We start from the raw sequence: 15,841 nt of genomic DNA on the forward strand, positions 1-15,841 counted from the left end.
CGACGCCTGGCGCGTGATCATCTGCACCTGCATCTTGCACTTGATGAGCTCGATCGGCGTCAGGACCAGGCTGGTCGCGGCTCCAGCGCCGGCGGCGGCGATGGCCAGCTGCGGAAACGACAGCGGTGAGTCGGCGTCGGCCTGGATCGACGAGCCCGACGCGCCCTGCTGGCCGGTCACGGACCGGATCACCGACTGGATCCTGTTGTAGGTGAAGAACAGGCAGGCATTCTCGAGCGTCGCGCCAAAGACGGGCATCGAGAGGCCGCGGTAGAGGCCGCGGAAACCCTCGCCTCGGTACGTCTGGCGGAAGCAGTCGAAGGCGCCGCTGTACCGAGGGGGACGGTCCGAAGCCTGCGTCTGCAGGCGCACCTTGACCAGGTCAAACGGATGCTCGAACACCTTGCTGCACATGCCCGCGATCGAGCCGAAGGCGAGGTCCTTGGTCGCCTGGCTCAATCGGCCGCCGTCGCTGCGGGTGGGGCCATCTTCGTCGACGGAATGGATGTAGTAGCGTTCAAAGTTGGGCGCATCTGCCGATGGAGCCGTCCTGCCAAAGCTGGCGCCCGCGCCAACAACGCCGATCGTCGAGACCACCGCGGCATGGATCGAGGGAGCCGGTCGGTCCTGCAGGAACTCCAGCTCGGCCTCACCGTCATCGCCGTAGGCCCTCGGTCGCGGCGAGATGGGTATGTCGGCATCCACCTCGGGCACCGAAGGCCTGCGAGTCCGCAGCAACGGGCTCGGAATGCTGTCGAACGCAGATGAGGCCGCGGGCTCGATGGCAAGGCCAAACGACGGCCGCTTCCGGCGGGCGAACGAGGCTGTGCTCATCGTCCTGAGGTCGCGCAGCCCGTCGTGTGCGGACATGGTGGGGCCGTGACCGTGGTCGCTGCTGTCCTTGCTGTCCCCGGCGCTGGTGCTGTTGCCGCTGCTGCCGCCAACGGCCTTTGCCTTGTGGAACGTCTTGACCGAGGACGACCGCTGCAGCGGACTCTCGAAGCGCGGCGTAGAGGCGGTCGAGCTGGGCGTCATGCTGCCGCTCGTCATGGGCCTGCGCGAGTCCGGGCCGATGCGGCGTGACCGGACCGCCTGCTGGCCCGGACGCGGCGGTGCGGTGTACATCTGGTGGAGCATCGGCTCGGATGCATTCGAGTCGAAGCGGTTGCGCGGGACGAGGGTGAGGTCCTGCATGTCGGCGGCGATGTCGTTGGGGTCGGAGAAGGCCGACGAGGCGACTGAGAGCGGGCGCGAGATTGATGCCGTCGAAAGCCTCTTGTGGTGCGAGAACGATGAGCTGGAGCCCGAGAGGATGGGTGAGCCGAGCAGGTTGGACCACGGCCTCGAGCCCAGGCTGCTGAGCGAGCGGCGGGATCCGTGGACGAGACGGTGTGCGTCGGCGGCGCCGTTGGCCGCGCGCCCGTGCGCTTCGCTGCCGCTGCCGCCAGTGGTGGTGTCGGTCAATTGAGAGCCAAACGAGAGCAACGACGGGCTCGAGGGCGTCGCGCGACCCGAGGCGTACTCGCGAACCGGAGCCTTGTAGACCTGCGAGTGGAAGCCGAAGCAGGCCGGCGCAGGTCGGAGGGCTGCATCGAAACCGGCCCCGCCGTTGACACTGGCGCCGGCGCCGGCGCCCGTCGTGCTGCAGGTGTCGACCGAGAAGCGTGACGACTGCGGGCTGCTCGGACGGCGAGGTCGGGTGGGCGACAGGACGGGAGCGACGTACTCGTGGTCGGCGTCCTGGCCATCGTGCTGCGAGCGCAGCTCCTCGAGGCTCTCCTTGGACCGCAGTATGATCGGCCCGGAGCTGCCGGTCGTCTTTTGCGCCTCGTCGAACGAGATGTGCTCGATGACGCTGCTGCGGGCCTGTGCCCGCGAGAGCGATTGTCCGACGGAGCTCTGGGTACGGATGCGCTGCGAGATCGACTCGCGGAAGGGTCGGCCCAGGCCGTCCGAACTCTTGGTCCTGCTTCGCGCGGCAGAGGCAGCGACATCGTCCGGAGCAGACGTCGACGGGAAGCGCGGCGCCGGCGCATCCGAGGCAACATGCGCCGGACCGAAGCCGGCAAAGGAGCGGAGGATGTCGACCGAGGGTGAACGACGGGTCGCACGGATCGTCTTCTGCGGAGATGTCTCGCTCAGACCGGCGGGCGTCGAGATCGACAGCGGAACGCCGACCAGATTGAGCCCGCGTACCTGCGCATCGTCGACCGACGGCATGCGGCCGACGACATGGACGTCTTCGGCAACTCGGCGTCCCACCGTTCCAAACGAGGGTGCACGGAAACCTTCACCCGCGGTTGAGGTCGTCATTGGCGAACCCGACGAGGATCCCGGCCTCGGATCCCGCTCCCGCTCCCTCCGACCCATGAGCTTCTTGAGCCCGGCGACGAGGCTGCTGCCGGATCGCTGGTGCCTTCGGACCGACGGGCCTGCGAAAGCGTCGTGATGCGCCTCACCGAGCGGGCGTCCCAGATCGTCGGCATCAGCCCACCGAGCGTCCCTGTGCTGGGGCGAGGCCAGCAGGCTAGCGATCGAGCGCCTGCGGCCGGTCGTCGATGGCGCAAACGGCCTGTTCGAAAGTTCCGGGCTGACAGCGCCCCTCCTCAGCGTGCCGGAAGACTGAAACCTCGGCGAGCTGGCCAGGTGGTCATCCTCGACCGCCTCCATCAGCGAGGCGGGAGCGACCGCGGCGTGCTGCTCGGCGAGGGTGATGGCGGCAGGCGCAGCGCTCGCCATGCGCACCTCGACCAGGTGGGCCGGCGGAGACCTTGCAAGATCGATGCGAGCCTTGCCGTCGTGCTGCCGGTCGTCCCAGCAAGGGCGAAAGGCGATCGCAGGCATCGAGGGCGAGGGCGAGCCTTGCAGCGACGGCGAGCGCGGGTACATGTCCGCCACGAGTGGCCGCGCCGGCCCGCTGTCCACTCCGTCTCCCTGACTGGAAGCAGGGCTCGACCGAAAGCTGCTGCGGTTGCTGCTGGCGACGTGAATCGGAGACGAGAGGTGGTCCAGGGTCCCAGCGGGGGAGCGAAGGTCGTCGAAGCCGCAGGCCGAGTCCGGTCGCGGCTGTTCTGGAAGGTCCGGCAGCATCCCGCCCGCGGCGGCCGCCGACCCACGTCGCTTGACGTTCTTGATCCAACTTTTCGAAGAGAGGAAGTCGTCGTGGCCAGACGAAGCGGTCGAGGCCGATGAGGTCGAGGTCGACGTGTTGGAAGACGATGGCCTGCCCGTCGGGGACCTATACAGGTGGTCGACCGAGAGCCGGGGCGACGACATCGAAGCCGGCCTGGCGTAGCCAGCCTCGAGGGGCATCAACGTGTCGAAGGCATCGGACGCGATCAGTGGAGAGTCCCGGGCGACCTCTTGCAGAAACGCGGCGTCGTTCTGCGAGAGGTCGAGGCAAGGCCGTGGGCAAGCGCGGATTGCGCAAAAGAGAGAGCAGGAGCGCCGACGGATCGAAGCGTAAGCAGGTGCTTCGTCGGTGCAGCTGCGACGGGGAACCTTCGGCGACTCACCTTGTCCCACATCTCGTCATCGACTCCGTCGCTGGGGTGCATGCTGTTGCTGAGCCTCTGCTTGATGCTGCCCCATCTCTGCGTCTTTGGACTGACGCTGTGGGCCTGCGAGACCGACTCTGCCTCGGCCGGCCGGTTGGCAAGCATCGCTGCCGGTGTCGCTGTCGTCGGGCTGCGCGTGCAGCTGCGTCAAGGTGCACCGGCAAAGCTCTGTGGACCCTCCTACCGGACCGCCGGCGCAGCTGCTCTTCCGAGGGATGAGCAGAGCAGGCGCCTCCAAGTGTCCGTTGTACGGCGGAACGGCTGAGCGCGTGGACCGCGCAAGAAGCTCCTTCGTCGGTCAAGGCAAAGCCTGGGCGGGCAGGACGGGATTGCGTACTGACTGCTGGGCTGTGAGAGCGCGTCAAGGAGCACAGAAGGTCTGCCTCCTCGTCGTTGGCGTGGTATGATGGTGATGGTCGTTGGCGTAGGATACTCTGTTGGCGAATGCAGATCCTGCCCGGAGAATAGGAACCTGGTCGCGATGCTTGCTGGTGGAAGCTGGTTGCCGTGAGTCCGGCGGAGCGTCGGGAGCGTGCCTCGTATCCAGAGCAAGTTGGGAACACCAGCAGCAGCCCGCTTGCTGAGCTGTCCGGCGCGGCAAGGCCGAGCAGCGACGAAGTGTTCGTGTATCGGCCGTCGTTGAGGCGGCGGAGGCAGGCCGAGCCAGTCGCGGATGAGCCGATCGGGGACGCGCAGGGTTGGTTCGGTGCTGTATCGAGGAGGCGAGACGTTGCGCCGCCGCTGGTGGTCCCGGTCCGGTGGCGGGTAGTGATGGCGGTCGTGATAGTGATGGCGGCGAGAGGACCTCCATAGACCCAGTCAACACACAGCGAGCACCAAAGGCATCCGCCGCAGATGGAGGCCAGCAGGGCCGGGCCAGGCCGCCCCCACCTCTGGCGGGTACCGAGGAGCACAGCCCCGGCTCCGGCTCAGTCCCCCCCCCCCCCCCACGGACGGCTGCGCCGACGCGAATTTTCGATCCGAGCGGCGTGGCCTGGCCAGCAGAGAGGCCAGCAGCCAGGCAGGCGTGGCCCTCGGTCCCCCTCGGCGAAGAGAGAAAAACCCGCCGAAGCAAAGCGCAGCGCAACAAGCAGGCAGGCAGGCAGGCGACACAAAAGAGAAACAGCCATGCGTGCATGCATGCGTGGCCACGCAGGTGAGCCTTGCCTGCCAGAGGCCAGCCGGCCCGTCCGATGCTCGTCCCGCTGCGCCAGAGCCCCTTGCAGCCGCGACGACCCAACGAACGCGACGACAGAAGCCAGCAGGCAGGCCAGAAGAGCAGGCTAGGAAACAAGCAGCAGCAGCAGCAGCTGACAAGCAAGCAAAGCAAGCAGCAAGCAAGCAAAGAGAGTGGGCCACCGGTAGCGAGCAGGCAAGCGATGGCGGCCTCGCCTGCGCGTCGCCGTGACAGGTGGTTCGTCCCCTTGCGCCCCATCGCTCGCTCAGAGTCAAGGCCGGCGGATGGTCAAGCGGCCGCGGGGGCCAAACTCAAAAGACGAAGGGGAGTCAGAAGAGAGAGGGCACGACGATCCCAAGAAGGCCAGGCCAGGCCAGGCCAGGCCGGGGCGGGCCTCGAACAAGCAGCGTCAAGCAAGCAAGGGCAGCCCGGACAGCATAACCATATATCGATGCACGTACGCCGACCTGCTTGCTTGCTTGCTTGTTTGCCTTGACCCGGCCCTGCCTGCTCCTCGCTCGTCCGCTCAGTTTAACTTGATTGCTTCCCTTTTGCTGCAGATCCCCCCTGTGCAGGCCAAAGCCCGCCCTCCTAGCCGCCTGCCTTTGAGATGTGCCACCGTACGCCGCAGCCAAGCATGTGAGGGCTTAGCGCTTCTTTTGGCTGATATGATGCTGCCGCCCTAGTAGCTAGGCAGGCTGCTGTCGCCGCCCTGCAAGCGGGTGGGCGTGCCTATACTCCTTGAGAGCCCGGTGACCGGGCGAGCGCTTTCCGTACAGGCTAGGAAGGTGACTTACCCGTCCCCGCTCGCCCTTGGGGTGCTGCTTGCCTTTGTTGCCGGGCGTTCTGACGTCGGGCATACCCAGTGCACTGGAAGGCTTCCCGCCTCGGTCGACGAGGGGCGTGTCGATCTCGGTCCGCAGAGGGCAGAGCGAGATCGCGTCCACTGTACGTGGTGCTCACCGCCGACCCCCTCGAGCTTCCGCCTCGGGAAGCCTCGGGACGGACCCGCATCCTGCAGAGGGCAGAGCCGGCACTGCAAGATCACAGTCTCGAAACTCCTGTGGGCAGGGCGGGCACGGTACTCTGGACGTGCCACTCTACCGGCCCCGTACCGTCTCGCTCGAAAGGAAGTGGCGATGCACGCGCCCAGGCCCGAGACAGGCGTCGGTCGGGTCGCCTTCTGTGCCGTAAGGCACGCGCGGGATCCCCGTCGTGGGAAAGTCGCCCGAGCTTCAGACATCGACGCTCGCCCGACACCTCGATGGGCCTGGTCATTCAAGCTAGGAAGCTGCCCGGAGATAGATGATCGCGCCGTGCTCTGATGACTTCTGGCTATGCGCTGCTTGGGCATGACGAACTCGGAGCGCCGAGCAGATCGTCCGGGAGGCGAGCAACCACCAAGGCATCGCCGCCGTCATTGACGCGCAACCGATTGCGATCTGTGTGGCGTGTGCCTTTGTCTTCCCACGTCGTCGTTGCCGCTTGTCGTCACAGGTGCATGGCACCAAAGCCCGAGTCAGCCACGCTTCATGGTTCGCCGGCGTCGGTTGACGATACGATGGGCGCTGCGCACGCACGCATCGAGATTCCCAAGCCAGCAAGAGGCAGGGGCATGAGAAAAGCTCGACCAACCAGGGCAGGAGGCTCGCTGGCCAAACAAGGTGGACTTAGGTACCGCAGGCGGCGGGGCGAACTGCGCCAGAACCGCCTGCCATCGCCATCCTTCCCCTTTGGTGCTCCTGATGCGGCCAGCCCGTGGCTCTCGAATAGGAGACGTCGAGGACAGGAGCTAGGTTGCAAGCCAGGGAGGAGGAGGGCAGGGTCCCCCTGGCTGCCATTCCTGACGATGCTCGGCGTCGGTTGGATCGCTACGGCCTGCCTGTTTGTCTCAGCAACCGCCGTCCAGGGCCAGGCAGGTCATGTCCGCTGCCTCTCGACGATGACGGCGACGACGACGGCGACGATCCCGAGTCGTTCATGGTCGGCACCTCGAGAGGGACGGTCGGTGCCTGTCGCCATGTCGATGGAGACCCCCCCCCCCCCCCCCTAAAAAGGAGGCAGGTGTACGTGTCCTTGCCTCGTCTGCTTGCGAGGATCGGACTGGGCGGTCGGCCTTTTCGATCGTGTCGCGCCGCCGCCTCGAGACGTTGCCAAGGAAGGCAGCAGTGCGAATCTGCGACACAAATACCGCCGATCCCGGCGCCGCGGAGGTCAAAAGAGGGGCGGCGCAGCGCGAATACGACGCTCATCGGTCCGTCCCGATGCCGCCTCTTTGCGGCTGCCCCGAGAGGGCGCCTTGGTCGTCAAAGGGCGCTGGTGCGTGATAGGTGCCGGCAGAGCCGGTCGGTCGAGGCGATGGCGACCTGCGGCGGGTTGTGACGGCTGTCGACCCGAGGAACGCGTCGTAGCTTCGCTCGCTTCCAAGTGGCCGGCCTGAAGACGAGGCCGACGAGGGCGGACGTCATTGACGGGCGCTGCCATCGGCGAGGCCTCATGGCATCCTCGCTTCCGTCGTAGGAACGTTTGCCCATCGGATCGTGGCAATCCCGTCGTCGTCCCGCTGCGTCGTCCTCGAGGCCCCTCCAGCTCGCATCCATTGGTTGTCTGTGGGCCATCAATGGGCGCCGAGAGCTGATGGTCGCCGTCGCTTTCGACCAAGCTTCGCTCGAGATGCGCGTGGGGCGGGACTCTGGTCGCTTTGTCGTACGGTAAGCTGCGCGCCTTTGGGGACCCGTATCGAAGCCTCCACCTCGCATGAGCCAGCGCGCGTTGACCCGCAACCCGGCGCGGCATCGAAGGATGTGGCAGCGACCTCCCCCGCCCTGTCCTTTGCCACCACGTCCATCCATCCTTGGTCCATCCCTCACCCCTCGGACTCTCTCTTGGGCCCTCGGTCAAGCTGGACAGCGGGTGAGCGACCATCTCCTCTGCCACCGACACCAAAAGCCGCCCTCCCGCAAAACCGACCGGGTCGAATCATAGCCACGCTGCCAGGGCGTTTCCCCCACGCCCCTTGATCGCACAATGTCAGCCGTATCCTCGGTGGATGTGCTGCTCCTCGGCAGCGGCTGGTCTTCCCAGTTCATCCGGCCGCTACTTGGACGGAGCGGCCTCTCATGTGCCTACACGTCGCGCCGCGATCCCACGCCAGAGGAGTCGGCGCAGGGCCAGTTCCGCTTCGAGCTGGCAGACCCTTTCGACCCGGCCAGCGTGGAGCCGCTGCCAAGGGCCCGCACCGTGGTCATCGTCTTCCCCATCAAGCTTCCCGAGGTCGTCGTCCAGCTGGTCGAGGCATACGAGCGGGTGCACGGCGCCACCCGGTGGATCCAGCTCGGCAGCACGGGCATCTGGCCCAGCGGTTGCTGCAACTCCAGGACGCCCTTCGACACCGAAAACCCGCGTGCGGCATCCGAGCAGCGCCTCCTCGAGCTCGACCAGGTGACGGACCGGGAGCCGAGCCAGGATGGAGAGCAGGAGCAAGGAGGAAGCACTCGCAGGACCTGCGTGCTCAACCTGGCCGGCCTGTACGGCGCAGCTCGCCAGCCCCGCAACTTTGCCGCCAAGGTCGGCGGCACAAAGGAGAAGCTCGGCCTCAAAGGCAGCGTCCACTTTGTGCACGGCAAAGATGTCGCCCAGGCTATCCTCCGCGTCCATCAGAGCGACTCCGAAGCGTGGGGTCAGAGGTGGATCGTGTCAGGTGAGCCGGATCTGGCCAGACCGAATGCCCCCGTACGTGCATGTGCACGTTACTGACAACCTTTTCCTGCGTCGACGTCGTGTCGCTCTCTCCAGACCGCAACGTCTACGACTGGTGGCAGCTCGCCGCGGTGCTGAAGCCCTCGATCCCAGGCCAGGACCGGCCAGACATTGCGTCGGTCTGGGTAAGCGAGCTGATGGAAGAGTACGGCATCTCTGCGCTGCCCCGTCCGGTGGCCAAGGAGGCCGAAGATCGGATGCCGTGCTTCCTCGAGAGGGCGCTCGACGGTCGCGACTTTTGGCGCGAAGTCGAAGCTGAGCCTTTTGTGCCCTCGGTCCTCCAGCCCGAGCCCAAGGAGGAGGGCGGCAGCGAGGGCGAGGACGGAGGATCGCAGGAAGCCGCCCACGGTGCCGGCCAGTCCTTTCGTGCAACGCAATCCAACGGCCACAGCGGCGCCGGGGAAAAGGCCAAGGGCGGCTTCGCGCCGAGGCCCTTTGATCCTGCCTTTGGCGAGGCAGAGGTGCAGGCTCTGATCTCGAGGCTGGAGCAGGACCTCGAGCGGGGCCTTCCCGCCGAGTGCGACTTTGAAGGCTCGCACGAGAGGTTCGGCCTGCGTCACGACGACTTCCGGCGGCTCGCCGATGCCTGGATCCCCTTCCTCAAGGGCAAGGGCCGGCCCACGCATCCAGAAGATGAGAAGCGGCCGGGACCGGATCACGACACCTGGGCGGCGCGGCAGGCCCAGCTGCAAACCTTTGACCACTTCAAGGTGCAGATCGAGGACGTCGACCTGCACTACATCCACGAGCGGGCGTCGCCCGATGACTCGGCCAGGATCATCCCGATCCTGCTGCTGCACGGCTGGCCGGGGTCGTTTATGGAGTTTCTCGACTGCATCAAGCCGCTGGCGCACCCGGGCGACCTGAGCGGGGTCCGATTCGACGTCATCGTCCCGAGCCAGCCGGGCTACGCGTTCAGCAGCAGCCCGCGCGGCCTCGAGCGCAACAGCAAGACGGGCAAGGTCAGGGGCCACCAGTCCGGACCCGACGGCGACCTGCTCGTCCGGGACGTGGCGAGGATCATGAACAAGCTCATGGGCGGGCTCGGGTACCAGCACTATGCCGTGCAGGCCGGCGACTGGGGCAGCCTCGTGCTGCGGCAGATGGCGCTGCAGTTTCCCGACCGGGTGCTGGCGACGCACCTCAACTTCTGCCCGAGCGTCGCGCCGGCGATCCGGCTGCCGCTCGTGCCCAGCTGGACGCCGCAGTGGCTGCGCAAGCTGCCGCAGCGGATACCCAAGACGTGGTACGCCCGACCGATCCCCGTGTTTGGGCGGCTGGGCGATTTGGCCTGGAACGTGGCGCACTACTGGAGCCTGGGCGCGTTGCCGGGCCCGCCGTCGCAGAGCGAGCGACGGCGGATGTGGCGCGGCATCGAGTTTGTCAACAGCGGCCAGGCGTACGCCAACATGCAGGGCACGCGGCCTTCGACGCTGGGCCTGGTGCTGAGTCGCAGCCCGCTGGCGTGCCTGGCCTACATTGCGGAAAAGTTCCTCGACTGGAGCGATGAGGGGTGCATCACCGACGCCGAAATCCTCTCGAGCCTCACGCTCTGGGAGCTCACCGAGACCATGCCGCGATCCATGTACCCCTACCGCAACCGACCGCCCAACGGCGCGGCCATGATCGTCAGCGACCCGGCCAACTTTGTCCACTGTCCGACCGGCTTCAGCGACTTCAACGACATCATCTCGGTGCCGCGCAGCTTTGTCGCTGCCAGCGTTAACCTCCGCTGGTGGCGGTCCCACGACCGTGGCGGTCACTTTGCCGGTGAGTCGCCGTCGTTGTCGGCTCTTCGAGATCGCCAATTCGAGGTGTCGCTCATTCGTCGTCCCTCGTGCTGACCCGCTCTCTTGCCGCCCACTCCTCTCAGCCCTCGAAGCGCCGTACGACTTCGTCAGCGACGTTCAGGACTGCTTTGCAGAAATCTGGCCGCTCTAGTGGGCGTCAAACGACGAGCCCCGCTCGATGCTTGGATTGCCCAGATCCTCCGGCTGTGTTCCGTTTGGCAGAGTTGTGCTTTGCCTCTGGCTGGCCCCAGCTCCATGTCAGTTGGTGTTGCATGGCCAGGCCTAGCAGATGCCCGATTGACCGCGTCGAATCGGCAGCGAGGCAGGCGAGGCAGGCGATGCAGGCGAAGGCAATGCAGGGTCCTTGCCTGTCGCGCGAGGCCCCGCGACCGCCGTCCCAACTCGCTTTGCAAGGCGGCTTCATTCGCACGCCATCACCCCTCGGCCCCTCGGCACCACCAGCCTCACCTCGATATCGTCTGGCGCTACAGCGACTGACTAGATCGACCGCTCGAGGCCGCCGTACCGCCGCCCCCCCTTTCCCCTTGCTGCCAATATACTACGGACTCGACGTCTCACACCATCCATTCAGGGCGCCTCGCCGATTTGCTCTGCGCCGCCCCACCTCTCTGGCCATGGCCCCCCGTGGAAAGTGTACCTCGACACGATGTCGCAATCCGCTCGCAATCACACCACTCTATCTACTCTCTCCTGCTGCGCTAGCCTCGGCCCCGTAACCACGACCATGACTCCGTCCTTGTCTCAAGCAGCACGTACGCTGCGGGCCATCGTCCGCGCTGCGATCGGCCGTGTCGTCGAGCCAGCCAGCCTGCTCTCCTCGACGCAAGGATGAGAACGCACTGACCATTCCTCCTCGCCCTGCCGGGAAGCCGCTCTACTCCGATGTCGCTGCTCGTGCAATGGTCTTCATGTTCTTCGGCCCCTCCGCAGTCGGACTAGACTGCAAAGCTGCCCCACATCGGCAGCGGGAACAGGCAGCGAGAGGTGGTTAGCCGCACTGCCCAGCCATATAAGAAGGCCACCGTAGACGCTCGAAGGCGATGGCCCCTGGAACAACGTCCCCGCTACCCTCCCAGTCGTCTGCCGCACCCTTCTGACAGCCCTCGCCCCGAGACCACAAAACTAGTCGAGCAACACGGACGACACAATGGCACCGTCAGGAGACCATGGCTCAGCGCAGCAGGGCGCCTCCCAAAAGAGGATCAGTGAGTCGAGTCTCGGGCGGAACATGATCTTCAACGAGGGCCGTACCGCTGATGCCGTGCTCGACTGATCCCTGCACGCGCCCGCCAACAGTTCTGTACGCCTTCATGATGGGCTGCTCGTGAGTAGGACGCTGCATCCCCTCGACTTGTGGACGTGGTACTGGCAGAGGAACTGACTCCTGCGACGTCCCCCCTGTCTGGCCACCCTCCGCAGCGGTCATCAATCCCCCGGCGTCTGGACCCACCCCGCAGACAGGAGCCAGTACCACAACAAGCTGAGCTACTGGACCGACCACGCCAAGCTGCTGGAAAAGGGTCGCTTCGACGGCCTCTTCCTTGCCGACGTCTTGGGCGGCTACGACGTGTACAACAAGAACCTCGACGCCGCACTTGGCTCGGGCGCCCAGTTCCCGTGAGTGCGCTTGCGAGCCGTGGCCGTCAGACAAGGAAGGACAGCAGACCTGAAGCCCTCCTACCTGCCTGCTGCCTGCTGCCTGCTGCCCGCCTGCCTGCCGCCCGCCAGCGTCATCGACCCGCTGCTGCTCATCTCTGCGATGGCGGCGGCCACCAAGGACCTCTCGTTCGGCATCACGGCCACGACGAGCTATCAGCACCCCTACGAGCTTGCGCGACGCTTCAGCACGCTCGACCACCTGACCAACGGCCGCGTCGGCTGGAACGTCGTGACGGGCTACCTCGACAGCGCGGCTCGGCAGTTTGGCGGCCAGAAGCAGGAGCTGCACGCCAAGCGGTACGACGTGGCGCACGAGTACATGGACGTCGTCTACAAGCTGTGGGAGTCGTCGTGGGCCGACGACGCCGTGCTGCACGACCGCGCCAAGGGCGTCTACACGCGCCCGGACCGGGTGCGCGCCGTCAACCACACGGGCAAGTACTACGAGAGCGTACCCGGCCCGCACATCTGCGAGCCCAGCCCGCAGCGCACGCCCGTCATCTACCAGGCGGGCAGCTCGGGGCCAGGCATGGCGTTTGCGGGCAAGCACGCCGAGGTCATCTTTATCGCCGCCCACCGGCCCGACGTGGCCAAGAAGCGGGTCGAGGCGGCGCGGCAGAGCGCCAAAGAGGCCGGCAGGGACCCGCAGAGCCTCAAGGTGCTGGCGCTCCTCTGCCCCATCATCGGCAAGACGGACGAGGATGCCCAGCGCAAGTACAAGGAGCACCTCGAGCACGGCTCCGATGAGGGCGCCCTCGCCCTGTTTGGAGGCTGGACGGGCATCGACCTGGCACCGTTCGGAGACGATGAGGAGCTGCGCCTGACCGAGAGCAACGCCATCAAGTCGGCCGTCGAGAACTTTGCCAGCCAGGACCCGTCGGTGCCCAAGTGGACCAAGAAGGCCGTCGCCGAAAAGATCAAGCTGGGCGGGCTGGGCCCCACCATCGTCGGCGGACCAGAGTCGATTGCCGACCAGCTCGAGGACTGGATCGAGACGTCGGGCGTCGACGGCTTCAACCTGGCCTATACTCTGGCCCCGGGCACCTTCGAGGACCTGGTGAACCTCGTCGTACCCATCCTCCAGCAGCGTGGTCGGGTGTGGAACGATTACCCCGCCGTCCCGCAGCCGCCGCGCGAGACCTTCACCGACGGTCCGGCCACCGGCTACGGCCCCAACGAGGTCGTAGGCCTCACCAGCCGCGAGAAGCTCTACGGCGTCGGCAACAAGAAGCTGCGGTCAGACCACTACGGCTCCCGGTTCACCTGGCGAGCCGGTGCAGAGCCGCCTCAGTTGGATTGATCAGGCTGTTGAATCCCCGCGCGTCGTTAGCTGCTGCAGTCCGTTGAAAGCGTAGCCCTGCAGTCCTTTGAAAGCTTAATGGCACGCCCGTGCAAGCAGGCCTTGATGTTGTGAGCAAGATGCGTGTCGGGACAAGTTGATGAGCTGCTGCAGTCCTCAGTTGGAATCCCTCGTCTGCAGCAGCAGAGTCAACAATTGGCATATATGTGTGTGCCAACAAGCTGCAAACATGCTTGCCGGTGATCAACACAGAGGCCTGGCATCAGGGGCTGGCTGGTTGTGCTTCACAGATCTGCTCTGAAGCAGACAAGTGCAATGTTGCAGACATCTGCATCCTTGACTGCGGCCAGCAGGTCAGCATGGAGCAGCACTGCCAGTGGATGGAAGGCTGCACCATCTTGACGGAACGTCATGGAGTTACCATTTCCTAGCCTGACCTCAGTGTAGACCCTAGCCTTGTTGGCGCCTGTGATGGTCCGTGTCTTGATGGCAGGCATGACCTTCTTGCTCCTCTCTGGGGCTTTCTCTCGATGGGCTTTGAACTCCTTGATGATGGCGGCCTGCTGCTCCTGAGGTGCCCCTGCCTGCTGGGCCATGATGAGCTTGCTGACGTAGTAGGCCAGCACAAGGGTACCCTCGCCATCCCGGAGCTCTGGGTCCTTGCCCCCGATCCTGAAAGAGCGACCGATGATGCCCTCCAGCTCCTTCAGGGTGTGAGGAAGCTTCAGGTGGGGGAAGCGCTTGCCTGAGGCAATGCCCATGATGTGAAGCACAGGAAGCATGTCCTTCAATGTCTGTAGGAGAGAGGTGATGGCCTTGCCAGTGTCCCTGGATGAAGTTGAAAGCCCAGCAATCTGCTGCATCTGGACCAGTGAGCACCTGCAACAGTACAGAGAGCTGAGCTGGGCTGGTGCACCATCCTACTGCTGAGCGATGGTGTCAGAAGGACATTCTTGCAGCAGCAGCAGCAGCATCAGCAGCAAGAGGACTTGATTGCCTTTCAATGCTCCACTGCTCCAGGTGAGTGTGGCATTTGCCTGCTTTGATGGAAGGTGGGTTAGAATTGATGGTGCTGACTGCAAGCAGGGCAAAGAGCTGAAGATCAGAGGCCAAACATCATTGCCGCTACTGATGCAGCTGTTGCAACAGGCTGTTGCAGCAAGCCTTGTTCAACAGTAGCATCAACCGCACGCCGGTGCTCTACAAGCAGAGGAGAGGCAGCGGGTGGGGCGCTCCGCACCAAAGGCCGCCATGCCTCCACAAGGGGCCGGCTCGCTCGCTCGGGCCATTCCGTAGTCAGCTCCGGCATCCCCCCGCCCCTTTCGAGGCCGCCCATGTTACCACCCTCCGACCTCGACTCCCCTTGCCACCCTGCTCGCACCTCGACTCGCATACCATGCTCCAACACCTGCCACTGGAGCTCGTCGCACAGGGTGAGTTGGCTTTCCTTGGCCCCCTCGCTGCAGCAGCGACGCCAGCACCACGCTTTACTGACCAGCCACCCACGGCCGGACCTCTGTCCGACTGGCCACCGATCCGCCAACGCAGTCGCAGACATCCTGGGCGAGGCCTCGCTCGGCAACCTCATCCCGCTCGCCCAGACCAGCCGCCATACGCGCCTCTCGGTGCTGCCCGCCCTCTACTCGTCGATCGCCATCTACAGCCGCACGCAGCTCGAGCGCTTCGCCTCGCTCCTCGGCCAGCTGCCGCGCGGCTCGCCCCTCGATCCGGCAACTCGTATCCGCTCGCTCCGCCTCGGTCCGCGCGACACGCTCGCCTCGGCGTCCGAGACGTCGCACTACTTTTCCAGCATCAGCTTCTATAGCGGCGGCGACGACGGCAGCAGCGACGACAGCGGCGCCGCCGATGGACATGACGACACCGACGACGGCGACAACGACCGAGTCGACCGGCGGTGGCTGCTGACGGCGCGCATCCTCGAGCGATGCAGCTCGTTGCAGGACCTCGTCATCTGGGATGGCCTGCTTGGCGAGCCCGCGCAGGCATCGAAAGCGGGTTCACGCCGGGCGACGGGCCTGTGGGCACTCCACCCGGAGGCGCGGCTGCAGACGCTGGCGCTGCCGTTCCTGTGGCGGGGAGGGGCCAGCCTGCCGTCCCCCTCACTGCTGCCCGCCCTGTCGGACCTGACGCAGCTCGACGTCGTCAACTCGGGCCTGACGACGCACGACATCCGCATCCTCTCGCACTACCGCCGCCTCCGACTGTTCCGGTGGTACTACCGTCCCTTGGGTATGACGGAGCTCGAGCTGCTCCTCGAGACGCTCAAGCGGGGCTGGAGGCAGCAGCAGCAGCGCGATGCCACCGCAGCGGCGGGCACGCCGGCGCACATCCCGGCCATCGACGACCTGGACGTCTACATCGTGGCCAACAGCGGGATGCTGGCGCAGATCGAGGGCTACCTCGTCTCGCAGACGCCCGGCTTCGTCTTCGTCGACCCGTACCTCGCCGTCGTCTCGCCAGACTCGCGCGTGCCCTCGCCCGAGCCGCCGCGGCGCACCCTGCCGCCCCAGGTACTGCCGAGGGCCATGCGGGAGCGGAGGCGTGCTCGGCGGCGGGG

At 65.8% G+C, this 15,841-nt stretch overlaps 4 protein-coding genes across 4 annotated transcripts in view; 3 read left to right on the top strand and 1 right to left on the bottom strand.

The window, feature by feature from the left end:
• Nucleotides 1-3,662, bottom strand: part of PFL1_03856 (uncharacterized protein) — a gene marked incomplete at both ends in the record, with an annotated part of 4,177 nt that extends 515 nt beyond the window's left edge. Inside the window, 2 exons of the mRNA XM_007881379.1 lie at nt 28-3,384; nt 3,516-3,662. Coding sequence (XP_007879570.1) covers nt 28-3,384; nt 3,516-3,662 — 3,504 coding nt within the window. The remainder of the gene's footprint in view (nt 1-27; nt 3,385-3,515) is intronic.
• A 4,099-nt stretch (nt 3,663-7,761) lies between these two features.
• Nucleotides 7,762-10,434, top strand: PFL1_03857 (uncharacterized protein; the record flags this gene model as incomplete). The annotated part of the gene is made up of 3 exons (XM_007881380.1): nt 7,762-8,434; nt 8,530-10,263; nt 10,367-10,434. The coding sequence occupies 3 exons, from the start codon at nt 7,762-7,764 to the stop codon at nt 10,432-10,434; spliced, it is 2,475 nt and encodes an 824-aa protein (XP_007879571.1).
• A 1,017-nt stretch (nt 10,435-11,451) lies between these two features.
• PFL1_03858 (uncharacterized protein) lies at nt 11,452-13,263 on the top strand (the record flags this gene model as incomplete). Its single annotated transcript, XM_007881381.1, has 4 exons — nt 11,452-11,509; nt 11,601-11,628; nt 11,724-11,921; nt 12,033-13,263. The coding sequence occupies 4 exons, from the start codon at nt 11,452-11,454 to the stop codon at nt 13,261-13,263; spliced, it is 1,515 nt and encodes a 504-aa protein (XP_007879572.1).
• A 1,396-nt stretch (nt 13,264-14,659) lies between these two features.
• PFL1_03859 (uncharacterized protein) overlaps nt 14,660-15,841 on the top strand; it is a gene marked incomplete at both ends in the record, with an annotated part of 1,969 nt that continues 787 nt past the window's right edge. Inside the window, 2 exons of the mRNA XM_007881382.1 lie at nt 14,660-14,696; nt 14,812-15,794. Of these exons, the coding sequence (XP_007879573.1) occupies nt 14,660-14,696; nt 14,812-15,794 (1,020 nt within the window). The remainder of the gene's footprint in view (nt 14,697-14,811; nt 15,795-15,841) is intronic.

The sequence above is a fragment of the Pseudozyma flocculosa genome (assembly GCF_000417875.1).
Source record: "Pseudozyma flocculosa PF-1 unplaced genomic scaffold scaffold00012, whole genome shotgun sequence".
Lineage (NCBI taxonomy): Eukaryota > Fungi > Basidiomycota > Ustilaginomycetes > Ustilaginales > Ustilaginaceae > Pseudozyma > Pseudozyma flocculosa.